Here is a 12,172-nt window from a genome sequence, read left to right on the forward strand (position 1 = left end):
AGGGGGAGCCTAGAAGAAGAGGGATAATGGAGCCACGGGCTCCGGTACAAGCATTCATGCTTCAAGCACTTACCGGCACTGACTGTAATGGCCTCGATGAACTGATCTCTCCAGCTGTTGGTGCCGACCAGCAGGGCCAAGTTAGTCTTTTTGATCAGCTTATCAACCGTGTTCTGCAGAAATACAGAGAAAGAAAGAGAGAGAGAGAGAGAGAGAGAGAGAGAGGGGAAGTAAGTGCATGATGTTTTCAACATAAGCCTGGTCTTGTTCACACACAAAAACCATGCCGAGGTGGTCAATGGTTTGGTAAAAAAGGTCAAAATTCAAACAATTCTATGATGATGCTAATTTCTGCTAGCGCCCCTATGAGATTCTAGTAGACAGTTAGCAGTGAGCTAACAGTCATGCACGTGGGAAGGGAAATCTTAATGCTTCAGCATCCAGAGACACACTGGTCAATTGTACGCTTTCAACTTTCCAAAAAAAAAAAAAAAAAGAAGCATGGTCCAGAAAGGCCTGGCTGGGTGAGTTGGGTGTGGAAGAACCTGACTGGCCCACACAGAGCCCTGACCTCAACCCCATCCAACACTTTTACAATGAACTAGAATAGAGACTGCGAGCCAGACTCTCTCGTTCCAACGTCAGCTTCTGACCTCACAGCTGCTTATCTGGAGAAGTGGGCAGAAATTCCCATGGACACCCTCCAAAATCTTGTAGAAAGCTTTCCCAGAGGGGTGGACGCTGTTATAGCTGGGAAGGGAACTCCATAATAATGCCTATGGTGTCAGAATGGTTTATCATTATTAGCACCTGTAATGTGTAGGTGTCCCAATACTTTTGTCCACGTAGTGTTCCACAGATTCCAACAATAGCTAACAACAATAGCTTGCCAGAGACCACATTTATAAGCAAGTGGCAAGTGTGTGATGAGTTAGCATGATGCTAATAATTTACCACGATGCTAATCGGCGCTTATTAGCTTCATTTACTTGTGATCTGCATTAGCCTTGTAGCTCGTAGCTTGCGTTGGCCTCGGCTGACTGATGTTACTTGGACGCAGCTAATACATGTCTTGGGAGCGATGCTAATGAGTGCTAAATTACAGCGAAAGTGCTAATTCCTCACACATTCCGCACACGCACAGGCTCTCTCTTCAGATGCACTCGAGACAGGGCAGAACGACGAGAGCTTTGGGCCTCCGAAGCCCGACTCATCCGACTCGATCAGGCTGCCTCACTGTGAAATGTGTGTGGGCTTCAAGTGTGTGCATGTCTGGCTAAAGAGTGTGCGTGTGGGCCGAGGAGCTGCGCAGAAGGGTCTAAAGTGTCTGTCCGTTCAAAGAGTGTGTCCGTGTGTGTGTGTGTGTGTGTGTGTCAGTTGGTCGGACGCGAGTGTAGGCAAGAGTTGTGAAAAGCACTTAAGAGTCCATGCCTTTGCATGTGTGTGTATGATGTAGAGCGATGTCATGCATGTCAACACACTGCATTATCCTCCAAGCGGGTGGGATTCGAGCCTCAGGTAGCCGGAACACGGCCTGTGCTGTGGCGTTTAGCCTGCTAGCTAACGTATCCAATCCTATGGGCCCAAACCCAGCAGAACCGGTCTCTCATTTCGCCTTTTTGTGTGTCCCAACACCACTTCCCTCGACTTCGCTCCCTCAGACACGAGTGTTTATGGTCAACACTTGTGTCGGTAGCTCAGCAGCTAGTCAACAGCAGCTGCACTGGGCTGCCTGATACTCTCGGTGGAGCTGTAGCCGAGCTCGCTAAGCAAAGGTCAGCTTAGCGAGCGGCCTACAGGTCCAAAACCATGGAGGGAAAAAACAGCAGTCGCTCGGTCATTTGTGACCAGACGCTCGGGTCATCATCGTCTAGATGTTTACAAGTGGGCTGCTCTGTTTCTCTCCTGCTTCAATTATTACATCAGTAATGGTCAGATTGATTTAAAACCATGCAGGGTTTACATGTGTCACTCTGTGAGAAAACTGAATGTTGTGTTTGGTCATTTTATGTTTTTAAAATAAGACCCCCCCTCCCCAACCACTGTATATTATTATTTTATTTATTATTATTTATTTATTATTTTAAGACAGTAAACAATATGAAAAAAGTGGACACCGCCAAACCCTACACTTTTGACCAGGCATGAGGGCCTTCACACACTGTCGTACCTTGAACTCATAGGACTCTTCGATGATGACCTCCAGTTTGACGTGGTCTCCCAGCATGGGTTTGCCCATCTCCGCAATGCGCCGCTCTTCTTCCTCCTCGCCGGTCAGAGGCTCCTCCTCTTCCTGTCCCCCTTCCTTCTCTTCTTCTGCAACAAAGAAATCAGGTCAACATTTCAGAGCTGACCGCATCCATCTGCTGTGGCCGCTTATGAGACGGCGTGTCAGTAAGTGTGTGCAGGTATGGATATGGGTCTCAAATTAATAACTGATGTAAGGGAACCATGTGGGTACGGCTATGTCTTACCATTTACCTGCTGCTTTACTTTACTGACATCATACTCTGCTGATACCGATACTAGAACTGTTCTTGCAATATTCTTCGCAAATACACACTATATGGACAAAAGTATTGGGACACCGGCTCATTTATTGCTTCTTGCAAAACAAGGCTATTAAAAAGTGTAAAGAGTGTATCCGCCTTTGGTTGGAGGAACTGTCTCTCCAGTCCAGTGAAGGAGGCGTTCTACTAGATTTGGGAGTAGCACTGCTGTGAGAATTTGATTAGTGAGGTCACAATGTTGGACGCTCACCACGCCATCTCTTCTACAAACTCCCCAACTCATCCCAAAGGTATTGGATGGAGCACCATTCATCATTCCAGAGAACACAGGTAGCTCCACAGCTCAATACTGCTGCTGGAGGGGCTTTATAGCCCTCTAGCCCACGCTTGCCATTAGTAGTTCTGCTGAATGCAACTATTATAATGGGTGTCCACAAACTTTTGGACGTATAGTGTATTAATATCGCACTGATAAATCTATAACCATGCGCTGCACGTACTCTTCATTCTTAAAAATAAAAGGGCCCTCAAATGGTTCTTTGGGGGATGCCATTTGAGAACCACTTTTGGTTCCATAAAGAACCATATCTCTAACACGAGTGTGGGTGGGAAGAACCTTTTAAAATCTAGAACCTACACTTAATGTAACGGTTCTTTACCTATTTAAAGCTTCTTCACACTCACATCATGATCACCTCTGTTACAGACATGGTTCTTAATGGAACCAAAACCGGTTCTCCTATGGCGTCCCTCAAAGAACCATCTGAGGCCCCCTTTATTTTTAAGAGTGTATAGCAGCCGATTCCACGCCATTCATGCAGAGTGGAGAGGTGTGATAGAGATACATGCAAAGGGAAGACCTGGGATTGTGTATACACACACTCTCTCTCTCTCTCACACACACACACACAGGGCAGGGATTGGGAGGTGGGGGGGGGGGGGAGGACATGGCTGAAAGATGAAAATGTGATAAGGGTAATGTGGGCTGTGGAAATGACTCCATTAGCTTAGCTACATTAGAGCAGGGAGAATGAAACCGAACCTCTCTCTCTCACACACACACACACACACACACACACACACACACACACACAAACGCAGGGTGGGGAAGGAGAAAATTAAACTCCTCTTGGCAGCACCAGGTTGATTCGGAGGAGGAGAGGACCTCTAACCTTATTTTTCATTCCTCCCATCTGTTCTCTCTCTCTCTCTCTCTCACTGTCTCTCTCTCTCTCTCTCTCAAATTCTGAAGCACTCGGAGCAAAAACACACATGCAACAAAGCGTGTCCTTTCTACACCTGCTCTATTACTACCTCATTATTATGATATTTGATATATTAGCTGTCATAAAGAACATTATGACCAGTGGATCAGTGGGTGGGTTTCTGTGCAACGTCGATGCATTCGCAGCCAGGGGGCAGAAGCCAGGAGAATGGTTCGATCCAGCGACCGGCTATGTTTCCAGCACGCTTCTGCCCCCTGGCTGCACAAGCACTCAGTAAGGTTATATCGGAAACCCAAGGTTTCTCAGAACCTCAAGACTCGGACTGATATCTCAGAGATTCGAGACTAGACCTGGACTGGTATCTCAGAAATTCGTAACTAGACTCGGACTGGTATCTCAGAACCTCAAGACTGGGACTGGTATTTCAGAGATTCATGACTAGACTCTGACTGGTATCTCAGAACCTCAAGACTCGGACTGGTATCTCAGAACCTCAAGACTCGGACTGGTATTTCAGAGATTCATGACTAGACTCGGACTGGAATCTCAGAACCTCAAGACTCGGACTGGTATCTCAGAACCTCAAGACTCGGACTGGTATTTCAGAGATTCATGACTAGACTCGGACTGGGATCTCAGAACCTCAAGACTCGGACTGGTATTTCAGAGATTCATGACTAGACTCGGACTGGGATCTCAGAACCTCAAGACTCGGACTGGTATCTCAGAACCTCAAGACTCGGACTGGTATTTCAGAACCTCAAGACTCGGACTGGTATCTCAGAACCTCAAGACTCGGACTGGTATTTCAGAACCTCAAGACTCGGACTGGTATCTCAGAACCTCAAGACTCGGACTGGTATTTCAGAGATTCGTGACTAGACCTGGACTGGTATCTCAGAGATTCGTGACTAGACTCTGACTGGTATCTCAGAACCTCAAGACTAGGACTGGTATTTCAGAGATTCAAGACTAGACTCTGACTGGCATCTCAGAACCTCAAGACTCGGACTGGTATCTCAGAACCTCAAGACTCGGACTGGCATCTCAGAACCTCAAGACTCGGACTGGTATCTCAGAACCTCAAGACTGGGACTGGTATTTCAGAGATTCAAGACTAGACTCTGACTGGCATCTCAAAACCTTAAAACTTAACCCATACTGGTATGTCAGAACCTCAAGACTTCACTCGGACTGCTATGTCAGGACCTCAAGACATGACTCGGACTGGTATCTCCGTCTCACAACTCGGACTGGTATCTCAGAACCTCAAGCTTTAGGACAACTTCATAGGATGTTCTAAAGCTGCCTTAGTAAAGATGTACTGAGAAAAGACTTCTTGCACATTGAGTTCCTCCCATCGGCAAAACAGTGTCTGCTTTACATCCACTATCAAAATGCTAATATATGGGTACCGATATTCCACAAATTCAAGCACTTTAAATAATACAAATGAAACATTTTACTCTGACATCAAATACATATTTCTATGCCAAACACATTGTTACTAATGTTTTCAGCCTTCCAGTGGGAAAAACTATCCTGTCTCAACGTTAAATCTGCCTCCGTGCTCTTAAAACTTGGAGGAAATGCTAGTGCTAAGAGTTCTAAGTATCTACTAAGTATCCCTAGTATTTTATTCCCCTCATACTGTAAACAAGCAATAAAAGGGAGACTTTATAGCTTTAGGGAGCTTTTTACACTGTCAGTAAGACTGTATTGTCCACTTAGTTTTGTGATTTTCACGTTTCCCCAAAGGGTAACTAGTCAGTCAGCAGATCAGATTAGCCAAAGATCAGCCTGCCAAATCCCGTCCCCATAGCTACAGACCAAACCTTTACCTTATGATTCAGAAATGTTCATTAAACACCTCCCATAAGTCTCCAGTTTCTGAGGCAGAAATTAAAGTCTAGTCTTGAGTCTTACCAGTCAGAGTCAAGTCTTGAGGTTCTGAGAGACTAGTCCAGGTCAAGTCTCAAGTCTCTGAACTACCAGTCCAAGTCAAGTCTTGAGGTTCTGTGATACCAGTCCGAGTTCAGTTTCGAGTCTCTGAGAAACTAGTCTAAGTCAAGTGTAGAGTCTTTGAGAGGCCAGTCCGAGTTCAGTTTCGAGTCACTGAGATACTAGTCCAAGTCCAGTCTTGAGTCTCTGAGAGGCCAGTCTGAGTCAAGTCTCGAGTCTCTGGAATACCAGTCTGAGTCAAGTCTCAAGTCTCTGGAATACCAGTCTGAGTCAAGTCTCGAGTCTCTGGAATACCAGTCTGAGTCAAGTCTCGAGTCTCTGGAATACCTGTCTGAGTCAAGTCTCGAGTCTCTGGAATACCAGTCTTAGTCAAGTCTCAAGTCTCTGAAATACCAGTCTGAGTCAAGTCTCGAGTCTCTGAAATACCAGTCCGAGTCAAGTCTCAAGTCTTTGAAAGACCAGTCCGAGTTAAGTCTCGAGTCTCTGAAATACCAGTCTGAGTCAAGTCTCAAGTCTCTGGAATACCAGTCCGAGTCAAGTCTCGAGTCTCTGAAATGCCAGTCCGAGTCAAGTCTCAAGTCTTTGAAAGACCAGTCCGAGTCAAGTCTTAAATCTCTGAGAGATCAATCTGAGTCTAGTCTCGAGTCTCTGGAATACCTGTCTGAGTCAAGTCTCGAGTCTCTGGAATACCAGTCTTAGTCAAGTCTCAAGTCTCTGAAATACCAGTCTGAGTCAAGTCTCGAGTCTCTGAAAGACCAGTCCGAGTCAAGTCTCAAGTCTTTGAAAGACCAGTCCGAGTTAAGTCTCGAGTCTCTGAAATACCAGTCCGAGTCAAGTCTCAAGTCTCTGGAATACCAGTCCGAGTCAAGTCTCGAGTCTCTGAAATGCCAGTCCGAGTCAAGTCTCAAGTCTTTGAAAGACCAGTCCGAGTCAAGTCTTAAATCTCTGAGAGATCAATCTGAGTCAAGTCTCGAGTCTCTGGAATACCTGTCTGAGTCAAGTCTCGAGTCTCTGGAATACCAGTCTTAGTCAAGTCTCAAGTCTCTGGAATACCAGTCTTAGTCAAGTCTCAAGTCTCTGAAATACCAGTCCGAGTCAAGTCTCGAGTCTCTGAAATACCAGTCCGAGTCAAGTCTCAAGTCTTTGAAAGACCAGTCCGAGTTAAGTCTCGAGTCTCTGAAATACCAGTCCGAGTCAAGTCTCAAGTCTCTGGAATACCAGTCCGAGTCAAGTCTCGAGTCTCTGAAATGCCAGTCCGAGTCAAGTCTCAAGTCTTTGAAAGACCAGTCCGAGTCAAGTCTTAAATCTCTGAGAGATCAATCTGAGTCAAGTCTCGAGTCTCTGAAATACCAGTCTGAGTTAAGTCTCAAGTCTCTGGAATACCAGTCTGAGTCAAGTCTCGAGTCTCTGGAATACCAGTCTGAGTCAAGTCTTGAGTCTCTGAGAGACCAGTCTGAGTCAAGTCTTGAGTCTCTGAGAGACCAGTCCGAGTCAAGTCTTGAGTCTCTGAGAGACCAGTCCGAGTCAAGTCTCGAGTCTCTGTAATACCAGTCCTAGTCAAGTCTCAAGTCTCTGAGAGATCAGTCTGAGTCAAGTCTCAAATCTCTGAGAGACCAGTCTGAGTCTTCTTACTGAAGTTTAGTTGCCACTAATCTTCAGCTAAGATTCTCTGCTTCGTCTCTCTCCCACTGCAGCTCTTTTAATATTCAAGATGAAAACTAGTCCCCAGCTCATCACACCGCTCTGTTTACTGCGACCATTCCTGTTTATTTGATTCTTCACGTCTGAATGACTGTGCTGAATCAGCACTGGATGGATAATGGTCCTGGACAGAAGAGGGAGTAAGTCTGGATTTCCTTAATCTCTTCTGAGACTTCCTTGTTTTGGTTAGTGTAGCTGTGTGTGTGTGTGTGTGTGTGTGTGTGTGTGTGTGTGTGGATAAAGTATCTCATTTCCAGCATTCTATACTCAGAGTAGTGTGGTGTGTGTGATACTGCAGATGCTTCTCTTGTTGCTTGGAGTGCCAGAATGTGTGTGTGTATGTGTGTGTGTGATCTCAACGGAGACGCCCTTTGGTGTGTGTGGAGTGCTGTTGAGAGTGTGTGGTCTCAGTGCTCTTTTAAGCAGTGAGTCATGCTAAATGGGTGTATTTAATTAGTCATTACTGTAACAAACCTCTGTGTAATTAACCAAGCCAACGACACACGCAGTCAGGCAGTGTGTGTTTGTGCAAGTGTGTGTGTGTGTGTGTGTGTGTGTGTGATGAGCTCATGAATACGTGGTTGTGAGGGGTTAACTTTACGCTGCATGCTGAACTCTATTCTTTCAATTATTAATTAATTAATTGACACTAAATGGGTTGATTACAGTATTATTATTTACAATTTAAAAACTACGGTTCCACAGCTTAAGTGCTTCTCTTGTCCAGGCAGTTGCTAGGCTGTTGCTAATGGTCACTAGGGTCATACTGGGACTGGGACATTCTGTTTTTGGTAGGTCTTTGCTTTGGTGTGGCTATTTGGTTGCTATGGTGTTACAGGTGGTGTCTGTGGTGTTGTTTAATGGTTGCTGGACATTGTTATGGTGTTGCCAGGTGGTTGCTAGGGTATCACAGGTGGTTGTTTTTGGATTTGCTATGATGTCGCTAAGTGGTTGCCATGGTGTCGCTACGACATTGCAAGGTGCTTGCTAAAGTATCCCAGCTGGTTACTATGGTGTTTTAATTGGTTGCAATGCAATAACAACACCATAGCAACAACCTAGCAATGTGCTTGCTAAAGAATCCCAGGTGGTTGCATAGGCATTGCTAATTGGTTGCTAGGTGGTTGCTATGGTGTTGCTATGACACTGCAAGGTGCTTGCTAATGTATCCCAGGTGGTTGCTATGGTGTTGCTCAGTGGTTGCTAGGAGGTTACTATGGTGTTGCTAATTGGTAGGTAGGTGGTTGCTGTGGTGTTGCTATGGCATTGCAAGGTAGTTGCTAAAGTATTCCAGGTGGTTGCTAAGGTATTGCTATTGGTTGCTAGGTGGTTGCTAAGGTGTTGCTTGTTGGGTGCTATAGTGTTGCAAGGTGGTTGCTATGGTATTTCAGATGGTTGCTATAATGTTGCTTAGTGTTCGCTAGGATATTGCTAGGTGGTTTCTGTGGTAGCTCAATGTGTTTGCTATGGTGTCTCAGGTGGTTGTGAAGGTGTTGCCAAGTGGTTGCTGAGGTACCCCATGTGGTAGGTTGGGTGGTACTAGTGTATTTGTATTGCGAAGAGAGCACACAAACTGCACCCCGTTCACTTCTATAGGGAAAAAACTCTTAAACCATTAAAATGATTAAAATTAACAATTAATTAAAATTTAAAATTAAAATCCATTAAAATCCATTAAAAATTCATGATAAATGCAAAATATGTCCAGGATTATAGAAGTTTCTACTGCATTTCTGAGAATCTGCCAGTTTTCTTAAACCACTGTTATCAGGAATCAACCAACCTTCTACAGGTCTCACCTCGGGCTGTCAACCCAAATCTGACACACCCCCCATTTCAGCCAATCAAGGACTAGTGTCTGAAGGCTGGATCAGGTGGGGTGGATTAGGGTTCGTTTCCATGGTTTGCAGGTAGGTAGGCAGCTCTCTCTCGGAGCTGGAGACCACTTGATGGTTTCTGAACTTCTGCAGCTGATGATTATCCTGAGGTGTGGAACTTATGAATGGGTGGCTCTTATGGCAGCCCTGAAGATCCAGAAAGGTAAGAAATGCTAAATTTAGCTCATCTCCACTTCCAGTTAATAAACAGGGGGGGTTCTATCCTGATAAGACTGTAGCCACATTCTTTTACACTCGGAAGTTCAAACGCCTCTCCAGTTGAGGAGTCCAACTGAATTCTGCAAGGGGTGGAATATGCAAATTCGCTCATTGTGCTGCAATTATTACTGGTGTTTTAGTTGTACTGGGAGGGGGTTGGTTTTGGAATGCGTCTTGGAGAGACGGACATGTATTTACTGCTACAGCATGGTGTTTTAGGGTCTCCATTCTTTCCCTCCGGCCATGCAGTATTGTCATTTCCACTGGCAGCCACGCAACCCCTAATACTTCACAGTTGGCAAGGTGCTCTTTGCATGCAGTGCACTTTCCCCTTTGGTCCCCTGAAATAGTTCCATTTTCTACTTCACCGGCCCACAGGACTCCTTTCTACAACTCATCTGGCTTCTCGAGATGTTGTGTGGCATACTTCCAACGTTTAGAATTCGTGATGAGGTCGCAGGTAAGGTGACCTCCTTCTTATGACCCTCCCATGAAGATTGTTTGTGCCGGAAACGTTGCCCAGTGGACCGGTTTTCTATGCTCTTCTTTTTGCTGGCCGTAATCGTCTTGCTGGTGTACAGTAAGAGGCTATAGACCATCTGCTGGTGCACAGTTTGAGATGGCATCTCTTCATTAGTGGTCAGTTTCTGACCACAGAGCTCCTCCCGGCTGGATGTTATTTGAGTGGCCGACCCACTCTTAACCTAGCAGTGACATTGGCCTGTGTATAAAAAAGCCCAGCAACTCCGCTGTGCCAGATCCACTGGTCAGAAACTGGCCGATGATGAATGGGGTGGGGTGGGGTTTGGGGGTCTGGATCTATAAGGTCTATAAGGTAGCTAGGAACTTATCAAGTGGGCACAGAGTAGAGGCAGAGGGTAGTTTCTAATAAAGTGGACAATGATGAGTATACGTGTGTGTGTGTGTGTGTGTGTGTGTTGGTGTAATGGCCAAGGCTTTCCTTTAGTGAACACACTCTCTTTCATCCTTGAAACAGCACTTTAATTTACAGAGCTGCAGCTCAGCAAGACCACACACACACACACACACACACACACACACACATGCACACACACAGCTGCACATGACAGAAGGGGAGCAGTGTGTGTCATGGAGAGAGGCTGAAGTGAAACATGGGGAGAGCTAAATTAGAAACTGTTCCAGTACAGTGCAAGTGCACAGGCTACAACTACACTTAATCTTTCTCTCTCTCTCGCATGCTCTCTCTCTCTCTCGCGCTCTCGCGCTACACCCCCCCCCCCCCCCCCCCCTCTCTACCATGCTATACTCTATCCTTAGTAACACCCCCTTCGGCAGAATTTGCAGCTTGCAACAGCTTCTCGTTGCAGGGAAAAGTCTTTCTGCTCTTGAAGTGGGAATTCGCGGAAGGCCTCCACTTCTGAGATGCTCTTGCGGCGTCTTGCTGCACAGCTTGCTTTAAGGTCTCTCCTCTGGTTCTCTGTGATGTGGGTCATCACCCTCTCTTCAGCCTTTTGCTTCCAGGATTTGCAGATATTTCACGGAATCCGTTCTTCGCTCCACCTGTGCGACACTGCCAGTGCCACTGGCTGCCACACAGCCACCCCCATGTTTCACAGTTGGCAAGGCGCTCTCTTCATGACATGGTTACTGTGACCAAAATGAGGGAAAACCAGCTTGACTTCATCAGTCCACAGAGTCTTCACTGAGTTTCTGTCTCTCTCTCCTATCAGTCTGTAACTGATCGTCTATCTGTCTCTCTCTTTCTCATACATGCGCTTTCTTCTCTCACCAATCAGTTTCTCACCTCTCTCTATTTCTCTCTCATCTCAGGACCTGTCTCACACTTTTTCTCGCTCCGTTCTCTCTGCCTCTCTCTCTTTTCTCTCTCTCTCCCATCAGTCTCTACTATTAGCATGTGCTCTCTCTCGGCCTCTCTCTTTGGCTTTCTCTCACCTCTTGCCCTTTCGCTTGTCCCTCAGCCCCTTTCTCCTCACAGTCTCTCTCACTTCTGTGTGTGTGCTTTCTCATCTCTCTTTCTCTCTCTCATCTCTCTTTCTCTCTCATTTCTCATTCTCTGATCTCTTTCTCTCATCTCTCTATCTCTCTTTCATCTTTCTCTCTTATCTCTCTTTCTCTCTCATTTGTCATTCTCTGATCTCTTTCTCTCATCTCTCTATCTCTCCCATTCTCTCTTCTCTCTCTTACTCCTTTTGCCCTCTCTCGCTCATTTTGTCTCTCTCTCTCTCTCTCTCTTCCTCTCTCTTGTGCATTCTCTTTCATGTTTTCTCTCATCTCTCTCTTTCTCCTGATGGTCTCTCTATTCTCTCTTGCACTTTCTCTCTCATCTCTATATCCTTTTTCTAACCCCCCCCTCCCTCTCTCGCTCTCTCCTTTCAGTCTCTCAAATCTCTTATCTCTCTCTCTCTCTCTCTCTCTCTCTCTCTCTCTCTGGTTTTATTGGGCCTGGCCCACACACACACACTGTTTTGCCTGGTGTTTATGACCTACCGGTGCACCATCGTATGTCCTTTAGAGGTAAGGGCTGATGTTTCCATTGTTTGACTATGATTCCGAGATTATTTTAATGGAAGGTTTGACTGATGCATTATAAAATCCTTTGTCCGGATCGATAAACATGTCCTGAGGGTTAACAAATCATGCGGATTAAACAAAGTCTGTGGAAAACGAAGATGGC

General features: G+C 45.8%; 1 protein-coding gene across 3 annotated transcripts in view; it reads right to left on the reverse strand.

The window, feature by feature from the left end:
• slc8a1b (solute carrier family 8 member 1b) overlaps positions 1–12,172 on the reverse strand; it is a 126,236-nt gene that overhangs the window by 23,027 nt on the left and 91,037 nt on the right. For all 3 annotated transcript variants that reach the window (XM_072689992.1, XM_072689991.1, XM_072689993.1), the window contains exons 4-5: positions 2,171–2,316; positions 74–173 (exon numbers count right to left, since the gene is read on the reverse strand). In XM_072689992.1, the coding sequence (XP_072546093.1) occupies positions 74–173; positions 2,171–2,316 (246 nt within the window). The remainder of the gene's footprint in view (positions 1–73; positions 174–2,170; positions 2,317–12,172) is intronic.

This window comes from Salminus brasiliensis, chromosome 10, assembly GCF_030463535.1.
Source record: "Salminus brasiliensis chromosome 10, fSalBra1.hap2, whole genome shotgun sequence".
NCBI lineage: Eukaryota > Metazoa > Chordata > Actinopteri > Characiformes > Bryconidae > Salminus > Salminus brasiliensis.